The sequence below is a fragment of the Tachyglossus aculeatus genome, chromosome 25 (genome assembly GCF_015852505.1).
Source record: "Tachyglossus aculeatus isolate mTacAcu1 chromosome 25, mTacAcu1.pri, whole genome shotgun sequence".
NCBI classification, from domain to species: Eukaryota; Metazoa; Chordata; class Mammalia; order Monotremata; family Tachyglossidae; genus Tachyglossus; species Tachyglossus aculeatus.
This window is the reverse complement of record NC_052090.1, coordinates 3,919,405-3,944,980: the sequence shown is the minus strand read 5'-3', so window position 1 is coordinate 3,944,980 and position 25,576 is coordinate 3,919,405. Positions and strand designations below refer to the sequence as shown.

At 49.2% G+C, this 25,576-nt stretch overlaps 1 protein-coding gene across 1 annotated transcript in view; it reads right to left on the bottom strand.

The window, feature by feature from the left end:
- GREB1L (GREB1 like retinoic acid receptor coactivator) overlaps positions 1 to 25,576 on the bottom strand; it is a 142,298-nt gene that overhangs the window by 65,924 nt on the left and 50,798 nt on the right. The window contains exons 6-10 of the mRNA XM_038766766.1: positions 24,836 to 24,958; positions 3,648 to 3,761; positions 2,788 to 2,907; positions 1,694 to 1,831; positions 274 to 459 (exon numbers count right to left, since the gene is read on the bottom strand). Of these exons, the coding sequence (XP_038622694.1) occupies positions 274 to 459; positions 1,694 to 1,831; positions 2,788 to 2,907; positions 3,648 to 3,761; positions 24,836 to 24,958 (681 nt within the window). The remainder of the gene's footprint in view (positions 1 to 273; positions 460 to 1,693; positions 1,832 to 2,787; positions 2,908 to 3,647; positions 3,762 to 24,835; positions 24,959 to 25,576) is intronic.

Below are 25,576 nucleotides of genomic sequence, written 5' to 3'. Positions count from 1 at the left end.
ACATGGCTCTGGCAGTGGGGATGGGGAATGCAGAGTGCTGAATACCTTGGCCTCAAGAGTACAGGAAGTCTGGTTCCAGCCTCATTGGGGCATATTGTGTTTTCCCAAGCACTTAGTACAGTGCTCTGCACAAAGTAAGTGCTCAGTAAATACCATCAATAGCTTGATTGGTTGGTTGAGGGCTGAGAATGAGACTGAAATGGGGGGAGAAAGAGAGATGGGGAGAGAGAGAGAGAGAGCCAAGGAAAGCACAGAGCATCTGCGATGGCTTACCCAGCCGCACCAGATATTGAATTGTCAACAGAATCATGTTTTCCACACTGAGGAGCTGGCTGCCTGTCAGACCCAGGGGTTCCAAGTCTCCATTCTCCAGCGGAGGGATCTTGTAGCAATTCACCAGCAAGGGGCTCACCACGATATCACCGACATTCCCGTAGAAATAGGGTAAAGTGCCGTAACCTGTTGGGAAAGCTCAAACGTCGCGAATGAACCAAGGCAAGGAAGAGGGAACCACCTCTCCTCCCTATCCCCTGCATCCCAGGGGCAGAGTGCTGGGGAGACCTCTGGGCAATGCAGGCAGGAAGCCCCTGGAATTGGGTGGGTAGGGGGTGTCCAGATCTTTTATAATAATGATGGCATTTATTAAGCGCTTACTATGTGCAAAGCACTGTTCTAAGCGCTGATCAGCAGGTTCTGCCAGGAGGGCCATCTGTGTAGGCCTCTCTTATCTCTGCCTCAAGAATTACCAGCTCCTTGAAGACAGAGATGGCACCTCTTCTCTTTCTCTGAAGAAAGTCCCAGGGGAGTCCCTCGGGGGTCATGGGAGCGGTAGGGAAGGAACTTGGACCGACACGCATTTATGAGGAAGTCACAATGCCAGGTCAGTCTGAATCAACCCAACAACCTCCACTCCAGCCCTGTTTCCCTCTGTCCCTCAGATGTCCCCCAATCCATCCTCTTGCTCTTGATGATGGTTGTATTAAACACTTACTATGTGTCAAGCACTGTTCTAAAGTGCTGGGGTAGATATAAGCTAATCTGATGGGCCCCAGTCCCTGTCCCATGTGGTGCTCGCAGTCTTAATCCCCATTTTACAGATGAGGGAACTGAAGTACACAGAAGTGAAGTGTGTCCCTGTTCCACATGGGGCTCACGGTCTTAATCCCCATTTTACAGATGAGGGAACTGAGGCACAGAGAAGTGAAGAGACTTGCCTAAGGTCACACAGAAGACCAGTGGCAGAGCCGGAATTAGAACCCAGTCCTTCTGATTCCGAGGCCCATGCTCTTCCTTCCGTCTGTCCCTCCATCCATCTGTTCCTCCCTCCTTCCATTCCTTTCACCCTTCCTTCTTCCTATCATCCCTCCTTCCCTCCCAGCCCGGTTGGCAGGGGTGGCCGCCTGTGTGACCAGATGTGGGGAGATGCTGGGGTCCCCAAGGGGAAGTTCCCTGAGACATTTCAGTCCAAGAGCTTTAGGGAAATTCAGACCAGGACAGTTGGTGCCCCAGTGGCTTACTGAGACTACTGTCCTGTGTCCCAGGTTTCCGATCACATGTGGGATGGTCTTTGCCTCCTGGACCAGCCCAGAATGGCCCTGGACCCGCTGGTCAGACCTAGCCACTGGACACAGCCACAGCACATACCTTTGGGTGGCTTGCGTGTCCGTCTCCCCCCCGCCAGGTCCAAACTCACCTATGAGGATGACAGGTCGGACTCCTGAGTTGCTCAACAGGTTTTCGGGGACGATGACAGTCTCCCCTGCCGGGATGGGGCGAGGGTGCAAAATTCCCGTTACCACGGCTGGAGCCACAGGGACCGAGAGGAGGGGCTCTGTGGGAAGAGGACGGGCGTGGCAGAGCCGGGGTGAGGGAGCTAGGGTGGACATCCCTCCCCAGAGCACCACAGGCAGGGAGAGAGAACTTCCATCCCCACTCCCGCTCCAACTCCCGCACCCTATGTGAACTTGCTAGACTGAAACAGGGCAACAGGATCGTTCCCCAGCTCCCTGGGGCTACTGTTGGCCAGGGTAGGAATGTGGTGGGGCTGGGCCGTTGCTTGGGACTGGGGGCCTCAGGGTGGGCAGAGCTGGGGGGTGGACCTTTTGGATCTATTTGTTCTGATGACTTGACACCTTCCACATGTTTTGTTTTGTTGTCTGTCTCCCCCTTCTAGACTGTGAGCCCGTTGTTGGGTAGGGACCGTCTCTATATGTTGCCAACTTGTACTTCCCAAGAGCTTAGTACAGTGCTCTGCACACAGTAAGCGCTCAATAAATACGACTGAATGAATGAACTCTTAAAGCAAGAAGTCCTGGTTGCTGGGAACAGCCTGTGCTGCCACCTTTACCTCCCGCTTATCCTGGCTGCACCAACACAGTAGGTCAAAACACCTCCTTCATCTGAGCCACAGAGACCCGGGAATGGGACGGGCACCCCGGCTGGACACCCAGGTGCTGGGGAGGATGAGGCAGGACGGAGAAGGGTAGCCCCTCAGTGCTCCAGTGCTGCCAGCAGCTGGAGAAGGAGACAGTTCCCAGCCAGCATGGTTTTCCACCCGGAGCCTCCCAAGCTTTCTCATGATCGAGGTTGGAGGCAGGCATCTTGGGGTGGGAGGACAAGGGTGTCCGTGGGAGGGCTTGGGGGCTGCAACTGCTGTACAGCAGGTGAGAGGGCAGAAAGGGTCAGCTGGCTCTTTGACCGGGGCAGACCCCGGGCGTGGGGAAGGGACGAGGTATCCGGATATACTCGCCCTGCTTTCTGCCTCCTGTGCCTTTGCCAAAGTCTCACCCGTGCGTGCCAGAGGCCTCACCGCAGGAACGGGCACCACCAGGGCAGGCGGGGGGCCAGGGGAGCCAGGAAACCATCCTCGGTGGCGCTTCTTTGGAGGCCCGGAGCTGGCCATGGATGCTGGGGAGACAGACAAGGCCGCCACCCCAGGCTCCCAGAGCCGTCCGGCCCGAGGGCCATGCTCGGGGGCCCGGCCCCTCGGCCGGCGGGGCTCTGACGGCTGCGCTTGTGCAGGGTTCAGGCTGCCGGGAGTGGGGAGTCCCTGCATCACCCCGCCCGCCCTCTCCTTCCCTGTGGCAGCTCCCATGCCTCTCTGGTTGGGAGGAGGGCTCGTAGGAGCAGAAGGGTGCCCTGGTTTGCTGGACAAACGGTAGGAAGGAAAGGAATTCCCACTCTTTAAAGGCTCCCTCTCTGACCCAGACTGGATCCCTCACCCCTGACTACCCCTTGACTTTCCCAGGGGACCAATTTGTTGCCGATTTGTACTTCCCAAATGCTTTGTACAGTGCTCAGCACACAGTAAGTGCTCCATAAATACGATTGAATGAATGAATGAATGACCCTGGACTCCCTTACCTTCCAGCCTCAACCAGGCACCCCCCTTCTGCCCCAGGGGAGCCTTCTCCTTCATTCTGGGCTGGCACAGGACTGGGGCCTGGAGCCGGGCCCCCCTTGGAGGGATAGGAATCGGGCCAGCCGGCTCAGTACCCCAGTGGCACCCCTCCCCTCCTGCTAATTTCCCACCTGCTAATTGCTCTGACCCTTGATGGCCTGGAAGTATCCAGAGGAGGAAGGCAGGACCATTGGCACAAGGCCAGGGTTACCCTGCCACTTCAGGAGCCAACGGGTGGGCATCTTACCTGGCTCTCCTGCAGCTTGGCCTGGCCTGGGGGATACTGCGTTGGGGGCTGACCGGAGCAGTACGGCGTTGGCTAGGCCGCCTCTCCCTCCAGAGCCATTTCCATGAGCACCATCTGTAACCCAGGGGAGGGGAGCTCAGTGCCAGCCGCGGCTGATCCCCCTGCACCCAACTGCCCCGCACCCTCCAAGGAAACCCGCTGACCCGAAGGGAGTGAGGCCCGGTCTACTAGGCCTACGAAAGCAAGCAGAAGGGGGGAGTACTTGGTAAATGGGGATTAAGAATGCGAGCCCCATGTGGGACAGGGATGGTGTCCAATCTGAATAACTAGTATCCACTCCAGTGCTTACAATATTGCTTGGCACATAATAAGAGCTTAACAAGTACCATAATTATTTATTTCAAATAGGAGTCTCAGCATGGCTCCACAGACCCCAGGGGAGGTCCTGAGATGAAGTTTGGATGGAGAAATAAACCAGGAAGTGGTGACTCCTGGCTGCCTGCTCCCTCAGAGGCTGGCCCTCTAGGGTAACAGGGTGTGTGTATTTGTGTGTGTGTGTGGGGGAGAGATGTCTCCAGGGTGCTCACAACTGGGAGTAGTTGGGAAGCAGCGTGGCTCAGTGGAAAGAGCCCGGGCTTTGGAGTCAGAGTTCATGGGTTCAAATCCCAGCTCCGCCAATTGTCAGCTGTGTGACTTTGAGCAAGTCATTTAACTTCTCTGTGCCTCAGTTACCTCATCTGGAAAATGGGGATTAAGATTGGAGCCCCACGTGGGACAACCTGATCACCTTGAATCCTCCCAGTGCTTAGAACAGTGCTTTGCACATACTTATTTATTACTCTATTTATTTATTTATTTATTTTACCTGTACATATTTATTCTATTTATTTTATTTTGTTCGTATGTTTGGTTTTGTTCTCTGTCTCCCCCTTTTAGACTGTGAGCCCACTGTTGGGTAGGGACTGTCTTTATATGTTGCCAACTTGTACTTCCCAAGCACTTAGTACAGAGCTCTGCACACAGTAAGCGCTCAATAAATGCAATTGATTGATTGATTGATTGATTGATTGGAGTCAGAGGTCATGGGTTCAAATCCCGGCTCCGCCACTTGTCAGCTGTGTGACTTTGGGCAAGTCACTTAACTTCTCCGGGCCTCAGTTACCTCATCTTGTAAAATGGGGATTAAGACTGTGAGCCTCATGTGGGACAACCTGATCACCTTGTAACTTCCCCAGCGCTTAGAACAGTGCTTTGCTCATAGTAAGAGCTTAATAAATGCCATTGAAAAAAATAAAATAGAATAAAATAAAATGCAGAGGAAAAACTCACCCACCCCGACAATTCAGTCCCAGTAAACCTGCCCCCTTTCCTGTTGATGCCTTAAACATTGTCTGGGCCTGCCTTCTCAAGTGACCCCCTCTGTAGTGGTCTCCCTAGCCCCCTGCCTTGGGCTCTTCTCTAGCAAAGATCACACTCCCAGTTTCTTGGGAGAAACCGGAACGCGAAGCCAAAGAAAGGTCCAGTTTCTCCAAGCATCAGCCAGGAAGATGACCCCCAAACAGACTGGGGATTGGGGAAGGCCGGCCCTGAGCAGGGTTAATTCTGACACACACCTCAGGACCTGGAATAGTGGTAGTTGGAGGAGGAGGAGGAGTATAGTAGTAGTTGCAGTAGTAATAGTAGTAGTATTTAAGTGTGTAATGTGTACAGAGCAGAAAGAGCATAGAAGGCTGGAACTGTCAAGTTTGAACCAGCCCCAAGATCCCTGATTTCTCAGAATACTTTAGCCAGCGGGGACGAAGGGTCCACAGTAGACAGTCAGGCTAACGGACGATTGTATTGAGAAGCAGTTTGGCCTAGTGGAAAGAGCACGGACCTGGGAATCAGAGGGCCTGGATTCTAATGCCGTTTATCGGTTGCGTGGATTTGGGCAAGTCATTTTAACTTCTTTAGGCCTCAGTTTTGTCACTTACAAAGTGTCTTAAATGCCTGTTTTCCTCTGCCTTAAGACTGTGAGCCCCAGGTAGTAATAATAATAGTAGTAATTGTGGTATTAAAGTGTTTACTCTGTGCCAACCACCATACTTAGTGCCAAGTTTGTTTGTTTAATGGTGTTTAATGGGTTAAAAACACAGTAATCAGGTCAGACATAATCCCTGTCCCTTATGGGGCTCACAGTCTAAGGATGAAGGAGAACTGGTATTGAATCCCCATTTTACAGATGAGGAAGCTGAGGTACTGAAAAGTTAAGTAACTTGCCAAAGGCCACACTGTAGGAGAATGGCAGAGTAGGGGATGATAATAATAATAACAATGATAATAATGATGGCATTTGTTAAGCGCTTACTATGATGATGATGATGGTGTTTGTTAAGCGCTTACTATGTGCCAAGCACTGTTCTAAGCTCTGGAGGGAATACAAGGTAATCAGGTTGTCCCATGTGGGGCTCACAGTCCTAATCCCCATTTTACAGATGAGGGAACTGAGGCACAGAGAAGTTAAGTGACTTGCCCAAAGTCACACAGCTGACAAATGGCAGAGCCGGGATTAGAACCCATGACCTCTGACTCCAAAGCCCAGGCTCTTTCCACTGAGCCACGCTGCTTCTCTGTACCTAGTACCTAGATACTCTGAATTCCAGGCCTAGGCTCTTTCCATTAGGCCACACTCCCAAGCACATCTTCCTGGGCTTTGCTCTTGCTTCTCCCACCTCCGATCCTTTGCTCTGGCCCTGGAACTTCCTTTTGACAGCCACCAGATAGCAGCTCTCTCCATCTTTGAAACTCTCCTGAAATCCCCCTTCTTCAGAAAGCCCTCCAAACTAAAATCCCCCTCCCCAGCTTGTGTTATCCCAACAGCCAGCCTTGGCACTTAGCCATCTCTCAACCCTACTTACTTGCTTATTTAGTCACATTCATCTGTGCATTCTCTGGCTAGCACCAGGTGGATCTCTCTTCTTCCTCCTGTTCCCTCTTATAATAATAATAATAACGATAATGACGGTATTTGTTAAGTGCTTACTATGTGCCAAGCACTGTTCTAGGCTCTTTTCTGGTTCTCCTCTTATCTCTCTGGCCGTTCATTCTCAGTCTTCTTCACGGACTCTTCCTCGGCCTCCCACCTCCTGACTGTGGGGGTTCCTCAAGGTTCAGTTCTGGTTCCCCTTCTACTGTCCATCTACACCCACTCCCTTGGAGAACTCATTTGCTCCCATGGTTTCAACTACCACCTTTACTCGAATGATACCCAAATCTACATCTCCAGCCCTGATCTCTCTCCCTCTCTGTGGTCTCGCATTTCCTCTTATCATCTCTACTTGGTTGTCCTCCCGACACCTCAAGCTTCACACAAGCTTCACACTGCAAAACAAAACTCCCTATCTTCACACCCAAACCCTGCCCTCCCTCTGACTTTACTGTAGACGGCACCACCATCCTTCCTGTCTCACAAGCCCATAGCCTTGGTGTTATCCTTGACTCCTTTCTCTCATTCAACCCACGTATTCAAGCCATCACTAAATCCTGTCGGTCCCACCTTCACAACCTGGCTAAAATCCATCCTTTTCTCTCCATCCAAACTGCTACCACGTTAATACAATCACTCATTCTATCCTGCCTGGATTACTGCATCAGCCTCCTTGCTGATCTCCCAGCCTCCTGTCTTTCCCAACTCCAGTCTGTGTTTCACTCTGCTGCCCGGATCATTTTTTTGTAAAAATGTTCAGGACGTGTCACTCCTCAAAAAAGATATAGTGGTTGCCCATCTACTTCTCCATCAAGCAAAAACTCCTCAGCATTGGCTTTAAAGCACTCCATCACCTGGCCCCCTCCTACCTCACCTCGTTACATTTCTTCTACAACCCAGCTTGCCCACTTCGTTCCTCTAGTGCTAACTTTCTCACAGTGTCCTGATCTCGTCTATCCTGCAGCCGACCCCTAGCCCACATCCTGTCTCTGGCCTGGAACACCCTCCCTCCTCAAATCTGGCCGATGATTACTCTCCCCACCTTCAAAGCCTTATTGAAGGCACATCTCCTCCAAGAGGCCTTCCCGACTAAGCCTCCCCTTTCCTCGTCTCCCACTCCCTTCTGCGTCGCCCTGACTTGCTCCCTTTGTCCTTCTCCAGTCCCAGCCCCACAGCACCTATGTACATACCTGCAATGTATTTATTTGTATTGATGTCTGCCTCCCCTCCTTTAGACTTTCAGCTCGTTGCGGGCAGGGGATGTGTCTGTTTATTGTTGTATTGTACTCTCCCAAGTACTTAGTACAGTGCTCTGCAGATAGTAAGCACTCAATAAATATGATTGAACGAATGAACAAAGGAATGAATCTGTAAATAGTTATGTGTGCCTATCTCTAGCCTCCTTGAGGGCAGGGACCATATTTTTTTTCCTCCATTGTCCACTCTACATGCTCTGCATACAGTCTCAGTGCTCCATCAACCAATCAATTGTATATACTGAGCGCTTACTGTATGTACTACACTGTACTAAATGCTAGGGAGAATAGTTATAACAGATTTGGAAGTTACATTCCCTGCCCAGCAGCGTGGCTTAGTGGAAAGAGCCCGGGCTTGGGAGTCAGAGGTCATGGATTCTAATCCCGGCTCTGCCACCTGTCAGCTGGGTGACTTTGGGCAAGTCACTTCACTTCTCTGTGCCTCAGTTACCTCATCTGTAAAATGGGGATTAAGACTGTGAGCCCCACGTGGGACAACCTGATAACCTTGTATCTATCCCAGTGCTTATCTGGGATTTATCCCATCCTTCCCATCTCACAAGCCCACAACCTTGGTGTCATCCTTGACTCTGCTCTCTCGTGCACCCCTCACATCCAATCCACCACCAAAAACTGCCGCTCTCACCTCTGCAACATCGCCAAGATCCGTCCTTTCCTCTCCATCCAAACTGCTACCCTGCTGGTTCAATCTCTCTTCCTAATCTGACTGGATTACTGCATCAGCCTCCTCTCTGATCTCCCATCCTCCTGTCTCTCCCCACTTCAATCTATAATTCACGTTGCTGCCTGGATCATCTTTGTGCAGAAACGCTCTGGGCATGTTACTCCCCTCCTCAAAAATCTCCAGTGGCTACCAATCAATCTGTGCATCAGGCAGAAACTCCTCACCCTGGGCTTCAAGGCTGTCCATCACCTCGCCCCCTCCTACCTCACCTCCCTTCTCTCCTTCTCCAGCCCACCCTGCACCCTCCACTCCTCTTCCGCTAATCTCCTCACCGTACCTCATTCTCACCTGTCCCGCCATCGACCCCCGGCCCACGTCATCCCCCGGGCCTGGAATGCCCTCCCTCTGCACATCCGCCAAGCTAGCTCTCTTCCTCCCTTCAAAGCCCTACTGAGAGTTCACCTCCCCCAGGAGGCCTTCCCAGACTGAGCCCCCTCCTTCCTCTCCCCCTCCCCATCCCCCCCAACCTACGTCCTTCCCCTCCCCACAGCACCTGTTTATATGTTTGTACAGATTTATTACTCTATTTATTTTACTTGTACCTATTTACTATTTTCTTTATTTTATTTTGTTAATATGTTTTGTTTTGTTGTCTGTCTCCCCCTTCTAAACTGCGAGCCTGCTGTTGGGTAGGGACCGTCTCTATATGTTGCCAACTTGTACTTCCCAAGCACTTAGGACAGTGCTCTGCACACAATAAGCGCTCAATAAATACAATTGAATGAATGAATGCTTAGAACATAGTAAGCACTTAATACCATCATCATCATCACCATGAGCTTACAGTCTAGCGGGGGTGACCGGCATTAATAAAAATAAATATTAGTGATTAATCCTTTCCTGGCTGTGTAGGTGGCTGACATGCTGCTGGCTTGGGATTGGTTTCCTCCAGGCCTTCCTCCTCGTCCCCCCAAAACCCACTTCCACTACCCTAGGAAAGTCAGACCGTCAGACACATGGATTCCCTGGGAATCAGTGGGTGGTTCCAGTGGGAATTTGCTCACCCCAGCAGCAGCTGCCTGGATTCGGAGCCGAAAGGATGACAAAGGCATCAGTTGGGTCGGGGCTGGGGGAGAGGGGCACCATATCTAGGAAAGGGAAGAGCAACCTGGCAAGGTAGCACATTGATGGGCGGGGGGTACCCCAGCTGGGATGCCTAGGAGGAGAGATGTAGGGGTGCTTTGTTGCCTCGCCCAAGAATGCTCTACACTCAGTGTTCAAAAAATACCATTGATTGATTGCTAAATCTGCCACTTCTTTAATGGGGGCCCTTTGACAGATGGAAACTGCCATTAGCCTAAACACTGGTTTGTCCAGTGACCACTGTGGTGCCACCTTCTCATGTTAATTGCAAGGGTGAACTTGGGGCTGGGTTTTGAAAAGGCACTGAGGGAGAATGGCTTCCTCCTGCAGAATCTCTCCACCAGGTCCAGGGGGGCCTGAATTAAGTCCTTCTAGGCTTTGGAGGTGAGCCAGAAAAAGAGTCTGTTGCAAGACTGTCAACTGTCTTGTCTTGAACCCTTAGCTACTCACTTACTGAATCTCTGATCATGCTCTCCCTCCAGTTGGGAACTCCCTCCCTTGACAAATCCACCAGAACCTAGTTCTCCTAATTTTTAAAGTCCTCCTAAAAATCCTACCTCCTTTGGGAAGCCTTCCCCAAATAGCTCACCCTCTACATTCGTATCAGAGCAACGCCCACCCTAAGTTTTTGTCTCCTTCAAAATTATCCTCAGAATTTGTGTGCCTATCCATATTTTTCTTTATTTCTATATTTTCCTGTACATTCAATTATCTGTTCGGTTGTTTTGTCCTGATTTTTTGGTACCACTTCCTGCTTTAGACTTGTTTTTCTGCCAACATAAACAATTTTGTCCAACACGCCAGTTAGATTTTAAGCACTTGAGGGCAGGGAACTTGTGTCTTGCTTCTACTGCATCCTCCCAAGTGCTTAGTATGGTACCTAGCACATATCAGACACTCAATAAATGCCACTGATTGAAGAATAACAAGTGTGAGTGGTGCCAACCTGTGGCAGTGCCCTGGTCTATCCCACCTTGGAATTTATCTCTCACAGGGGTACCAGACTGATACCAGATACCAGGGGTATCAGGAGGAACCACCTGATGGTTGCCCACCTGGAAACCTATTCTCATGGTTAGGGGGGGACCATCCAAGAACCCTCTCCACCCCTGACTTTCCCTCCAGTGACCCAAAACGGATCCATCCAAGCCACTCTGGAATCGGCTGATGTTTCTGACCACACAGCTTCTTGTGGGAACCAATTCCACATCCTCACCTCCCCAGGGTAAGAAGTGTTTGTCTGTGTTTGCTTAGAACCTGCCACCCTCTCCCTCCAAAAGGAGTCTCTTTTTTTTTAATGGTACTTGGTAAGCACTTATTATGTGCCAGGGATTGTACTTAGTGGTGGTTGGATGAAATTTGGGGAAAACCAATTCTGTGTTCTCTCTGTCCACCTGTCTGCACTTATCCATACTGAAGAGTCATGACCTAGTTAGCCCATCCTCATTCAGAAGCTGATCCATCTCTTTTTCTGTGTCTTCTCCAGTCCTATTTTTTTGTCTACCATCTTGCAGCTATACTCCTTGTTTGCCTCTACCGAGCTCCCCAAAAGCTCTGGGGATGAAAATAATAACTTCAGCCCAAATCCTGGGGTGACAGTGGTCCTATCATCACCTCCCCCTCAAACCCGTCCCTGTGGGTTGGGAGATGGGAGGTAGACGGGTTTCTGGCAGGGACCAAGGCTGATCACATCCTTCAGTATCCATGTGATATGCGGGCCAAGCCGAAGGGGGTGTGAAGGATGGGTTGGTAGCGGACCTCGACAAATGGGAGGACCAGAAGGCAATGGAGGCTGTGGCACAGGGCTAGGTGACAGCCACAAGACAATCGACTGGAGGCTAGCAGAGAGAGTAGCAGAAAGGGCCTTGTGTGAATGCCTCCACTGTGGCCCAGAAGAGAGTGGGTGTCTCTTCATGCCTCTTGTTCTACCACCCTGGAGAAAAGGGCAAGCGGTAAACTGGCAGAAGGCCTGGAAACTTAAGAGGAGCCCCAAGCTTTCCTTGGGCTATCCAGTGAGCCTTACGGCCCACTCAGCACAAGGAAGAACCTGGCTAAGACGAGAGCCATTAGAACCAGAATGCCAAGAGGGATTCATGCATTTCCCTCAGCCCTTTCTTCTCCCAGGGACTGTGGTAGGATCTGGGCAAGTGACAGTGAAGTGGGGGAAAAGACTAGGCTAAAATTCAGCCCTGAGGGAAAGGGAAGAGGAGCAAAGGGAAGAGGAGCAAAGGACAGAGATTCCCGGTTAACAAAGCCAACCCGAATGCATCAAGTCGATATCAAGTATTTGTCTCAGGATCAGACTAAATAGGGTGCATTAAGGAGGAAAAGAATCTGTTTCTCGGCGACTGATAAGATGGTCCCAGTACATGCAGTTCTGCCAGAGCACGTGTTTTTGATACACTTTTATAGGACGCGATAACAGAATTGGGGAAAATTCTTCTGACAAAGCATGTCTGTCTGGATACAGTGCAACAAAGGGCTGGAAGAAAAGAGCATGGACACACCGAATTAGGTACAGAGAGTACTACAAATATCAGCTTTCCTTATCCTCGGTTTCTACAGGAACAAAACCTCTGCTTTAAAGGAGAGCTAACTGGGTGTTCACAATGGAGAAATCCAACTGCAAAAACACAATTAGTGGTGTCCACAAAGATATGGTAGACTCTTCTAGGAAACTCCTGCCTCCACCCTTATCGTTTTTGCCACATCAGTTCTTATCAGGTGGATCAATTAGAGCACTTTTTGCAGATCTCATTTTGCTGGCAGAGGCAAAGTTGTAAGCCATTTTCTTCCCATCTGGTAGAAACGCCCGCTGACTAGCTTTAAGGAAGCACATTGTTGGGGTAATGCAGGGCTGGGAGTTAGCCGTGTGAGAAAGGAGGTCAGGGTTGCGGAGAGGTGAGCTCAGCAGAGCGGAGTTGAAGGTGTTAATTTGCATGTCAAGAGAGGGGAGATTGGGAGGGGAGTCCAAAGGGGGCAAGATGGCCTAGGATAGTTGGAGGGAGTCAAGAGATCAGAAGTCTCTCCACGTCAAACAAAAACTCTTCACTATTAGCTTTAAAGCAGTCCACCACCTTGCCCCAATACCTCATCTCGCTATTCTCCTCTACAACCCAGCCCATGTGCTTCGCTCCTCTAGTGCTAACCTTCTCACTGTGCCTCAGTCTTGCCTGTCTCATCGCCGACCCCTGGCCCACATCCTGCCTCTGGCCTGGAACGCCCTCCCTCCTTAAATCTGACAGACAATTACTCTCCCGTCCTTCAAAGCCTTATTGAAGGCACATCTCCAAGAGGCCTTCCCTGACTAAACACCCTCCTTCCCCTCTTCTCCCACTCCATTCTGCGTCACCCAGACTTGCTCCCTTTGTTCTTCCTCCCTCCCAGCCCCGTAACACTTATGTACATATCTGCCATTTATTTATTTGTATTGATATCTGTTTCCCCCATCTATACCGTAAGCTTGTTGTGGGCAGGGAATGTGTCTGTTTATTGCTGTATTGTACTTTCCCAAGTGCTCTGCACACAGTTAGCACTCAAACAATATGATTGAATGAGTGAATTAATGGGAGAGGGAAGTTTTGTAACAGGCAGGGTGTGGGAGAGAAGGCAGGTAAGGAGGTTGTGATCAGACAGTGGGATGTCAGTGTTGCTGGGATCAGAGTGGATATAGTATCTAGTGATGCTGACATCCAGTATGTATCAAAACTGGTGCGTGGGTGATGTGGGGTGGAGCGGGAGGCCCTTTCACGTTCTCTGAAATTTAAGCATTAGCTTCCCCACGTATCTCTCCTTCAGTCTCTTCTTCACCTATTTGTCGATTATTCTGAGTCTGCCCTCCCGCTGTAAGATTGTGAGCTCCTATTGGAGCTATCTCCATATTGCAACCAGGAGGTACCTGATAAGCATGATCAATTGATTGCGGTAATGGGGCATTATAAATGCCAGACCAGGCTGGAAGGGCATGAATTGGAGGCGTTAAAGTCAGTGAACAGCCTTGGCCCTGAAAGAGAAGCGCATGAGATGGAGAAGATTAGATGGGAGGGGTGGTGGGGGGGTGTTCTCAATCTGGAAGCTTCCTGATCTACCTCTCCTGCAGTCAGTTCTCAGGGCCCACGGGGAGGGTGGCTGTTTGTTCTACTTTATAACAGACAGTCCAGTTTTCAGCTGTTTTGTGCCCCTGCCCAGCACGGATACAGTGCCAGCCATCTGAAGCACCCAACCTCCCTGTGGTTTCGTTCCATGGCTCGGAAATGGGGTTCACAGGGACCAGAAAGAAAAAAGTTACAAAGGGCAGAGGGCCCCCCCGAAGGACCTTTTAGGATTGCATTGTTCTTCAAAATGCCGCCAGTGATGTGATTATGTTACACGGTGCGCCCGCCATACTGCGTGTTACATCACAGGCTTCTGGTCGTCTGGTTTCTGTGAGGGTCTTCAGTGTACCCCGCTTAACCACAGGGCCCCCCACGCCATGACCAGTGGTTGTTCCCCATTGGTGCCTACCCAACAAGGACACAGGAGAAGCAGCATGGTGTAGTGGATAGAGCACGGACCCGAGAATCAGAAGGGCAGGGGATCTAATCCCGCCTCTGCCGCTTGTCTGCTGTGTGACTTTGGGCAAGTCACTTCACTTCTCTGGGCCTCAGTTACCTCATCTATAAAACGGGGATTGAGATTGTGAGCCCCACGCGGGACAGGGACTGCGTTCAACCCAACTTCCTTGTATCCACCCCAGTGCTTAGTACAGGGCCTGGCACATAGTAAGTGTTTAACAAATACCATCATTATTATTCTATTTCTCAAAGAATTTCAGCTTCCTTAGCCCCTTTCCCCAAATCGTTCCAATTCACCCTCTCCTTTCTGTTTCCTTTTCACAGAGCCTCTGCTACCTCTTCAGGAACCCTTCTGTCACTAACTTATCACGTGTCTACCGCTCGAAGATGATGTCGAGAAGCAGCGTGGCTCAGTGGAAAGAGCCCGGGCTTTGGAGTCGGAGGTCAGGGGCTCAAATCCCGGCTCTGCCAATTGTCAGATGGGTGACTTTGGGCAAGTCACTTAAACTCTCTGGGCCTCAGTTCCCTCATCTGTAAAATGGGGATTAAGACTGTGAGCTCCCCCCATGGGACAACTTGATCACTTTGTAACCTCCCCAGTGCTTAGAACAGTCCTTCACACATAGTAAGCACTTAATAAATGCCATCAACATTATTATTATTATTATTATTATGTCACTGAGTATGCGTGTGGATGACAGAAGTCACCCACCAAAGTGGGACCCAAGTTCTGACCATAGTCTACACACACACACACACACACACACACACACACACACAGAGTGCCCCTTGCTGTGATATTGTCTTTGTTGTTTATGGTTCCTGTTGCTGTTTTCGCTTTCGTGGGTTTGTGTATGTAGCCGTAGTCACCTAAACGAGTGCCTCCAAAGTGCCCTCACTTAGATTAAGACTGGAAGGAGCAGAAAGGTGCGAGAGAGAACTCAGCTTGACCCCCCTGCCATTTGAGACGTAACATGGCCTAATGGAAAGAACGTGGGCCCAGAAGTCAGAGACTCTGACCTCGGCCAAGTCATTTAACCTCTTTGGGCCTCAGCTTCCTCATCTGTAAAATGAGGATTCAATGCCTGTTCTTGCTCCTACTTAGTCTGAGAGCACTTTGTGGGATGGGGACTTGATTCCATCTGATTATCTTGCAGCAACTCCAGTGCTTAGTGCAATGCTTGGCACCTAGTAAGTGCTTAACAAATATCACAGTTGTTCTTTTTAGTCTGTGGGGGGGTTCATGATGTTGGGTCCCTCCAGTAGGTCTATCACATTATAGGGCCCAAATTCTCCCACTCCTTGCCACTGGATCAGAAAAAAATGCTCTGTACAATGTTAGGGATTTTGCTGGTACCCCCTGGCATTGGGGGCTGGAGAGGACAGGGAAATGGCCGAATTTCCTAATTGAGAAGCAGCGTGGCTCAATGGAAAGAGCACGGGCTTGGGAGTCAGAGGTCACGGGTTCAAATCCCAGCTCCGCCAATTGTCAGCTGTGTGACTTTGGGTATGTCACTTAACTTCTCTGTGTCTCAGAAACCTCATCTGTAAAAAATGGGGATTAAGACTGTGAGCCCCACGTGGGACAACCTGATCACCTTGTATCCCCCCCCCCAGCACTTAGAACAGTGTTTTGCACATAGTAAGTGCTTAACAAATGCCATCGATATTATTATTATTAATTTTGATATTCGCTGAATTTGTCTTCCCCTCTAGATTATAGATGCCGTTATGGGCAGGAGCTGTCTTCCATTCGAACGTTTTTGTCTATTCCCAAGCACCCAGCAGGGACTCAACCAATAAGGAAATAAATGAGTGAATAAGCAGCTACCTGGCAGGAACTGTAGAAATCCCAGACAGAATTGTTCTCTGAGAACAGTTGCGTGATGGAATAATTTAATGGCCTTTAATTAGTCATTCTGCCAAGTATGCTCCTTTTCTGCGGTTATTGCAGTATGATTTTCTGTAGACAATATCTGTATTCTAACCTTAATTAGCGCCGTGGAGCATTTTTCCTTGCACTTTGTTCTTAATCTTTTCCTTGTTTGAGCAGAAGCGACACCCACGTGTAAGTAATAGACCCTATCGCCTCGGAGAGCTGTGAGGATGGGAGATTTTGTAAAGGCTCTGCTGGCTACAGCTCAGATGTGGAGACGGCGGGGCAGGAAAGCCACCTGGCAGGGGACAGGGAAAGCCGTCAATGAAAGACAGCTCCCTCACCTCGTGTGGAAGCGGGACGTGAGACCAAGCTGTGTAAATAGGAGATTACTCCTGGCTCCAAATCAGGTCCAGTTGTCCCCCAACTCTCCTCATCCCAGCATCCCAGACTGGACATGCTCCTTCCCCAGAGAAAGCAGGCTGCCTCCAGGAAAGATGGGCTGTTATCACAGCTTGGGGCCCTTGCACAGATTGACCGGCACATGGGCTGCATCCAGGGGAATGTTGGCAGCCCCTGTCAGCACTTGGGGAAGCCGAGGGGTGAATTAACTTGCCCATAAACCCCGGCCAGGGACCTGTAGTGCTTTCTAGATGAAGCACGGTGTAGTGGGAGCCTTCTGACCTTCCAAAGGCCATGGGTTCTAATCCCAGCTCCACCACTTGTCTGCTGTGTGACCTCGGGCAAGTCACTTCACTTCTCTGGGCCTCCGTTACCTCCTCGGTAAAATAAGGATTGAGACCGTGAGCCCCACGTAGGACAGAAGCTGCGTCTGACCTGATTTGCTTGTAGCCAACCCAGCGCCTAGCACATAGCAAGCGCTTAACAAATACCACAGTTAATAGCACACTTTCTAGGCTGACCCTGCTGGTTTTAGGGGAAGGACTTAGTACAGTGCTCTGCACATAGTAAGCGCTCAATAAATACGATTGAATGAAGGACTGAGAAGACCTGCATGAACAAGACCTATTTGAGAGGCAGCATGGCATAGTGGATAGAGCACGGGCCTGGGACTCCTAAGGTCATGGGTTCTAATCCTGACTCTACCACTTGCCTGTGGTGTGACCTTGGGCAAGTCACTTCTGTTCTCGGTGCCTCAGTTACCTCATCTGTAAAACAGGGATTGAGACTGTGAACCCCACATGGGACAACTTGATTTGCTCGTATCCTCCCCAGCGCTTGGTACAGTGCCTGGAACATAGTAAGCACTTAATTTGTGCCTTCCATCTGAGAAGCCAGAGCCTAGCGAATTCAGAGGCTCAAAGTGACCACCCTTTCTCCCAGTTTCTCCATCATGACCCTTCCCGGCAGCCAAGAAGGGCTGCTCACCCAGGGCAGTGGGGCTGTGCTAATAAAAATAATAGCAGTAATGGTATTTGTTAAAGGCTTACAATGTGCCAAGCACTGTTCGAAACACTGGGGTAGAACCAGTTAATCGGGTTTGACACAGCCTCTCTCCTACATGGGGCTCACAGTCTTCATCCCCATTTTACAGATGAGGTAACTGAGGCACAGAGAAGAGAAGCGGCTTGCCCAAGGTCATACAGCGGACAAGTAGTGGAGCCGGGACTAAAACCCAGGTCCTTTTGGCTTCCAGGCCCTTGCTCTATCCACTAGGCCATCCTGCTTCCCTGTGCTGCTGCTGTTGCTGTGCTTCTTTTAGGGATTAGTAAATTATGAAGTTACTCAGTTGGCTCACAAGGCCATCACGTGCCCTTTCAACATTGCCTCATTAGCCCCACAGCCCCCATGGTACTTGTTCCTACATGAAAGGAAACAACCTCATCGCATCAAAATACAATTTCTTGCACAGACAGGACTTGGACAGACAGTAAGGGAGGTGTCACTCACACTGCAGTTTTTAGCATTGGCTATGCCTTGGGCAATTGCCCCTGAAAAGAAGTGGGTTTTCATAGTCCAGAGTCCTGGGTGAAAGGGTTAACACAAAACCCCATCTTCAGGACCTCTTGATCGTCTTTTGACTCCAGCTCACAGCCAGTGAAGAGGATCCGTAGATCTGAAAAGCTTTCAGAATGAGGCTTTGATAAAAGAATCCAAGGGCACGATGGAAACCAAAAAACCTTACTGCACCAGCCCTCTCTCACGGGACAGATTTCTAGAGAAGCAGCTTGGCTCAGTGGAAAGCGCACGGGCTTTGGAGTCAGAGGTCATGGGTTCAAATCCCGGCTCCGCCAATTGTCAGCTGTGTGACTTTGGGCAAGTCACTTCACTTCTCTGTGCCTCAGTTCCCTCACCTGTAAAATGGGGATTACGACTGTGAGCCCGACATGGGACAACCTGATCACCTTGTAACCTCCCCAGCGCTTACAACAGTGCTTTGCACATAGTAAGCGCTTAACAAATGCCATTATTATTATTAAGCTGAGGGCACATCTCCCTAAAGTTAGGAATCTCCAGACGAGTCTTTCTCAGTCCCTGGTTCAGGTGTTTACCAAACTCTTACTGCCTGATTGTTCTTTCTTATTGCCAACCCAAATCCTGCCGGATGTAACCTAACCCCATTTTCTCTCCTGCTACTGACCCTCTTTCTTTACTCCCCAAAGATCAAGACAGTCTCCCTTCACCATTCTCTTTTCCAGGCAAAACCTCCCCGCTCCATCCTGATGGGTCCAGAGACAGGACTATCAGTCAATCAGTTAATTGAATGTATTGAGCACCTGCGTGCAGAGCACTGCACTAGGCACTTGGGAGTGTACAATACAGCAGAGTTGGTAGACACATTCCCTCCTACAAGGAGCTCAAAGTCTAGAGAGAGAGAAAGACACTATTAAAAATAAATAAATAAATTATGGCTATGCATACATGTGCTGTGGGGCTTAGAGTAGGGTGAATAAAATGTAAAATGTAAAATGGGGATTAAGATTGTGAGCCCCACGTGGGACAACCAGATCACCTTGTATTCCCCCTGGATCTTGGAACAGTGCTTTGCACATAGTAAGCGCTTAACAAATGCCATCATTATTATTATTAAAGGGTGCAAATCCAAATGCAAGGGTGATGTAGTTGAAGAATAAATGAGGTTTTAGTCAGGAAAGACCTCTTGGGGGAGATGTGATTTTAGTAAGACTTTGAAGGTGGAGAGAATAATCATCTGTTGGATATGAAGGGGGAGAGAGTTCCAGGCCAGAGGGTGGATGTGGGAAAGTGGATGGTGGTGAGATAGATGAGATCGAGGTTAAGTGAGTAGGTTGGCATTAGAGTTTCCTTGCTGGGCTGTAGCAGCAAGGAAAGATAAGAGGTGATTGATTGCTTTAAAACCAATAGAAAGGAGTTTCTGTTTGATGCAGAGGTAGGTAGGCAACTCCTGCAGGTTCTTGAGGAGTGGAAAAACATGGTTCGAATGGTTTTGTAGAAAAATGATCTGGGCAGCAGAGTGAAATGTGGACTGCAGTGGGGAGAGATGAGAGGCTGGAGGTCAGTAAGGAGGCTGATACAGTAATTAAGATGGGACAGGATAAATGCTTGGATTAATGTGGTGTAATTCGGATGAAGAGGAAAGAGTGGATTTTAGTGATGTTGTGAAGGATTTGGTGACAGTTTGAATATGGGGGTTGAACAAGACAGATGAATGATGAAACTGTCAAAGTTATAGGCTAGTGAGACAGGGAGGTGGTGCTGTCAGCACTGATGGGAAAGTTAGGGGGAGAACCGAGTTTGGGTGGGAAGGTGTGGAGTTCTGTTTGGGATATACCATGCTTGGGGTGTTGATGGGACATCCGAGTAGAGATATCCTGAAGGTGGGAATAAATATAAGACTGCCAAAAAGGTGAAAGATCAGGGCTGGAGATGTAGATTTGAGAATTATCTATATAGAGATGGTAACTGAAGCCATGAGAGTAAATGAGTTTTCCAAGGATTGGGTGTAAATGGAGAATAGTAGAGGACCCAGAACTGAGACTTGAGGGACCCTCACAGTTGCGAGGTGGGAGGCAGAGGAGGAGCCTGGAGAAGAGACTGAGAAAGAGCAGCCAGAGAGACAGGAGGAGAACCACGAGAGGGAGGAGAACCAGGAGAAGAGAGTTCAGTTTAACCAAGGTTGTATAATGTTTTCAGGAGAAGGGAGTGGTCGACAGTGTCAAAGGCATCTGGGAAGTCGAGGAGGATTAGGATGAATTAAAGGCCATTGGATTTGACAAAGAGAAGATCATTGGTGACCTTTGAGAGGGCAGTTTCCGTGGAGTGAAGGGAGAGGAAGCCAGATTGAAGGGGGTCAAGGAGACTATTGGAGGAGAGGAAGTGGAGGCAGTAGATGTAGACAACTCACTCAAAGAATTCGGAGAGAAATGGTAAGAGGGTGATGGAGTGATAACTGGAGGGAGTCATGAGTTCGAGAGGATGAGATACAAGAGCATGGTAGAAAGAAGTGGGGAAGAAGCCAATGGAGAGTGACCAATCGACTATGGCGGCCAGGGAAGGGGAAGAGAGGGGGCAAGTGATTTGATAAGGTGCGAAGGGATCGGTCAGAGGAGTACGTGAAGGGGTTGAATTTTCAGAGGAGGCTGGGAAAGACAGGAGAGTCGAAGAAGGGGAAGAAGGGGGGACCGGAGAAGAGCAGGGATGATTTTAGGGGGAGAATACCTGATGTTTTCAATTTTCTCAAAAGAGTATGTGGCCAAGTAACAAGGGGCAAGTGATGTAGGGATGGGATTGGGTGTCGGGGAAGACAGGGGGTTTGAAGAGGGAGTTAAATGTCTGCAAAAACTGGTGAGGGCAAAGGGCTGGGAGTCAATGAGGATGCCGAGCATAGGAGAGGGCAGAGTTAAAGCAGACAAGGATGAAGTTAAGAAGCACAAAGTTGTTCTGATATCTGGATTCCCACCAGCATCCCCCTGCCATTCCTGCAAGAATGGGAGCAAAGGAAGCAGACGGTAGAGGTGATCCAAGGCTGTGGCTTGGTGGTAGGAGATCAGCAAAGGGAAAGGGTAGTGAGTTGAGTTCAGTAGAAAGGGTGATGTGGGTGTAAGAAGCAGGGTGGCCTAGTGGATAGAGCTGGGAGAAGCTCTCCCACTTGTCTGTTGTGTGACTTTGGGCAAGGCACTTAACTCCTCTGTGCCTCAGTTCCCTCATTGAAAAAATGGGGATTCTATAACTTTCCTCCCTCCTACTTGGACTACAAACTCCATGTGGGGCCTGATTATCTTGTATCTACCCCAGTGCTTAGTACAGTACCTGACACATAGTAAATACTTAATACACACTGCAATTATAATAATTGGTGGTAATAGTGATAGTAACAATTATTATTGTTGCACATATTATTATTATTACTGCGCATAATGTCCATCTTTTACACCAATTTCTGTATCCCCCTCTAGACTCCTTGTGGGAAGGGAACATGTCTACCAACTCTGTGGGATTGTACTCCCCTAAGTTCTTAGTACAATGCTCTGCACAGAGTAGGCACTCAATAAACATTATTGACTGATTGATATGGAGACTAAATGGAGCATCATACTTCAAGACAACCAGCATGGCCTTGTGGACGGAGCACAGGCTTGGGAGTCAGAAGGACTTGGGTTCTAATCACAGCCCTGCCACTTGTCTGCTTGGTGACTTTGGGCTAGTTTACCTCTCTGTGCCTCAGTTCCCTCATCTGTAAAATGAGGATTAATACTGCGAACCCCATGGGGGACAGGGACTGTGACTAACCTGATTAGCTTGTCTCTATTTCAGCACTTAGTACAGTGCCTGGTATATAATGATAATAATGATAATGATGGCATTTATTAAGCACTTACTATGTGCAACGCACTGTTCTAAGCGCTGGTATAGTAAGTGCTTAACGAAAACCATACAAAATGATGATGAGAAAACTGGTGCGGGTCAAAAGATAAAAGGTCTCTAATAGTAGTAATAATTATGGTACTTGTTAGGCACTTACTATGTGCCCAGCACTGTTCTAAGCACTGGGGTAGATACAAACTAGTCAGGTTGGACACAGTCCCTGTCCCAAATAGGGCAAACACTCTTAATCCCCATTTTTACTTCCCAAGCGCTTAGTACAGTGCTCTGCACACAGTAAGCGCTCAATAAATACGATTGAATGAATGAATGAATGAATTTTACCGGTGAGGGAACTGAGGCCCAGAGAAGTGAAGTGACTTACCCAAGGTCATACAGCAGACACATGGCAGGATTTGAACCCAGGCCCTTGCTCTAACTACTAAGCCATGCTGCTTCCCCAGTAATAGTAACTGGGGTATTTCTTAAGCGCTCACTATGTGCCAGGCACTGTAACTGAGCACTGAGGTAGATACAAACTAATCAGGCAGGACACAGTCCATGTCCCACACTGGGTTCATGGTCTGAATCCCCGTTTTATAGATGATGTAACTGAGGCACAGAGAAGTTAAGTGACTTGCCCAAGGTCACACAGCAGAGACGTGGTGGAGCCGGGATTAGAACTCAGGTCCTTCTGACTCCCAGACAAGTGCTCTATCCATTAGGTTTTACTTGGCATTACTCCCTCCATTATTCCCCACAGCCCAGCTAGAGAAATAGGTGTGGCTTTTAGACTGTGAGCCCACTGTTGGGTAGGGACTGTCTCTATATGTTGCCAATTTGTACTTCCCAAGCGCTTAGTACAGTGCTCTGCACACAGTACTCAATAAATACGATTGATTGATTGACTGATTGATCCGCTGGCTGGTTACTCTGAATATTTACAGCTCTGTGCCTCTTCTTCTCATCCATCTCTCTCTTGGGATGGGAGGCTAGAGGAGATCTATGGCCAGTGGAAAGAGCACGGGCCTCCGAGTCAGAGGACCTAGGTTCTCATCCAGGCTCCATCTTGTACTTGCCGTGTGACCTTGGGCAGGTCACTTAACTTCACTATACCTCAGTTCCCTCATCTGCAAATACCTGTTCTCCCTCCCACTTAGACTGTGATCCCATGGGGGACCTAATTACTTGCATCTACCACAGTGCTTGGTACTTAGCAAGTGTTTAACAAATACCACTATTCATCATCATCAATCGTACTTATTGAGCGCTTACTGTGTGCAGAGCACTGTACTAAGCACTTGGGAAGTACAAATTGGCAACATACAGAGACAGTCCCTACCCAACAGTGGGCTCACAGTCTAAAAGGGGGAAAAAAACCAAACATGCTACAAAATAAAATAGAATAGATATGTACAAGTAAAATAAATAAATAAATAAATAGAGTAATAAATATGTACAAACATATATACATATATACAGGTGCTGTGGGGAAGGGAAGGAGGAAAGATGGGGGGGATGGAGAGGGGGACGAGGGGGAGAGGAAGGAAGGGGCTCAGTCTGGGAAGGCCTCCTGGAGGAGGTGAGCTCTCAGTAGGGCCTTGAAGGGAGGAAGAGAGCTAGAGACCACTATTGTTATTGTTATCTCTCCTCCTTCTGGCTTGTGCAGACAGAACAGAAGCAGGGTGTATTTTCAGGACAGGTGTGTCAAATGTGTTTTGTAAACCCAGGATTTATTGCTACTGCATCATTTCCACAATGGTCAAATAATTCATATAGATTGAGCAGCCTTGCTTGTCCTAGTTTCATCCTTCTGAAAGTCCACCTCCTCCAAAAGCCTTCCGGGAACAATTCCCAGCATCCCAAAATTTATAAATCATTAGCCACCTCTTGCACCTACCTACTTATACTCATCCTCAGCAATTATGTATATATGTCAATTCACTTGCATATTCAATGATTTATTTTGATTGCTCTGTTAATAGGTTTTTTGTTTCCTCCTCCCCATTAGAGGGCAAGCTTCTCATGGTCAGAGATTGTGTCCCTTGCCGATTTCGTACTTCCCAAATGCTCAGTACACTGCATTACACCCAGGAAGCACTTAATAAATAAGTACTGCTACTACTACTACTACTATATCTCCTCCCTTCTAGACTGTGAGCCCGTTGTTGGGTAGGGACCGTCTCTATATGTTGCCAGCTTGTACTTCCCAAGCACTTAGTACAGTGCTCTGCACACAGCAAGCGCTCAATAAATACCATTGAATGAATGAATGAATTACTACTACTACTGAGGATGGCAAGCTAGTGAGGGGGGACTTTCTAAGCCATCCCTCAAGATGGCAGTTTCAGCAATCACTCCCAATCACCACAGCCAAACCACATACCAAGTGAAAATGACTGGCAGAAAAGTTGCCATTTTACTCCCATTTCCAGCCAATGCTCCCCTCCCACCCCATCTCCCCACTCTTGCAGCTCCAGGTAACAAAAGGAGAAAGTTTCATCCTTTCTTCCCATTCTGCTTGGGCCACCTGTGAAGTGACAAAGTTTCCATAAAGTCCAGCCAAAGCGCCATGACGGATTTCCTAACAGACCTCCGGGCTCGGCCTCAGTGACTCGTGAGGTTAAAGAGTTGTTGGGATCGAGGAGGGGAGAGGAAGAAGCATAACACCCCACTTTTCCAGGAATAAGTCCAATCTCTCAATCCCCGCAGCACAAAGCAGTGAAACAAAGCAGGATTCTCTGCCTTCCCATGTCAGGACATTCCCTCTGCCCCAGCTGACACCCGCTCACCCCAAAAATGGCTCCAGCCTCTCAAATGAGACCTCTACCTGAAACATCTGAACACCCACTCAGGGTCCTGCCACCCCTGTGCCCCAAGGGATGGAGCCAAGAGGGATTAGCCGCACCTGTCTGAGTGAACCCCGATTTGAATCCGTTTGCTGTTCCATTTTCGGGGATCCCAGTCGACGTCACCGAAGGATTTGGTTTGGCAGTGTGGCACGCGGCGGAGGATTGTCGGCTCCTACATTCTGGAAGCGAACAATGGCTACATTACACAACAGAGAGGTAGGTGGTGAAGAACTCGACCGAGGTGGAAGAGTCCCCATTTATGGATCATGGCAGCCCCAAGCCATCCTCTTTAATCAGGCCTATTGTAGCAGAGGATTCTCCACTAATTCCACCAGAGAGGAAACAGGGTAGACACAAATTAATGGAGGGGTAGGGATCTGGATGAAGAAAGATACCTCACGAGCTTTCTACTTGGGGAAACTCAGGCCCTGCAGGACGTTGACCAGTCCCACCTCTACCCATTCCATGTGTCCCTACTCCGCCCACCCTGGCTAGCCCCACTGGTGAAGTGGTCCGTTTCTTCTCCAACAGATTCCCTTCCAGCAGAGGTGGAACGGAGAGAAGTCGCCTCCCCCATTTGGGCCTTTTCTGAGATCTCTGACTGACCAGCTAGATGCTGGCTGGGACCTTCAAGTAGAATCTTTCTCATCAGCCAATCTCCACCCTGGGGATCATATTAGGCTGAACAGAGACTGAGCATCCACTCTTGGTTCTCCAGGGAATGGGGGAAGGGGAGGGAGGAGGCTCATGTCCCCTTAGCTTGGTGAAGGACACGATCCAGGACGCAGAAATAACTG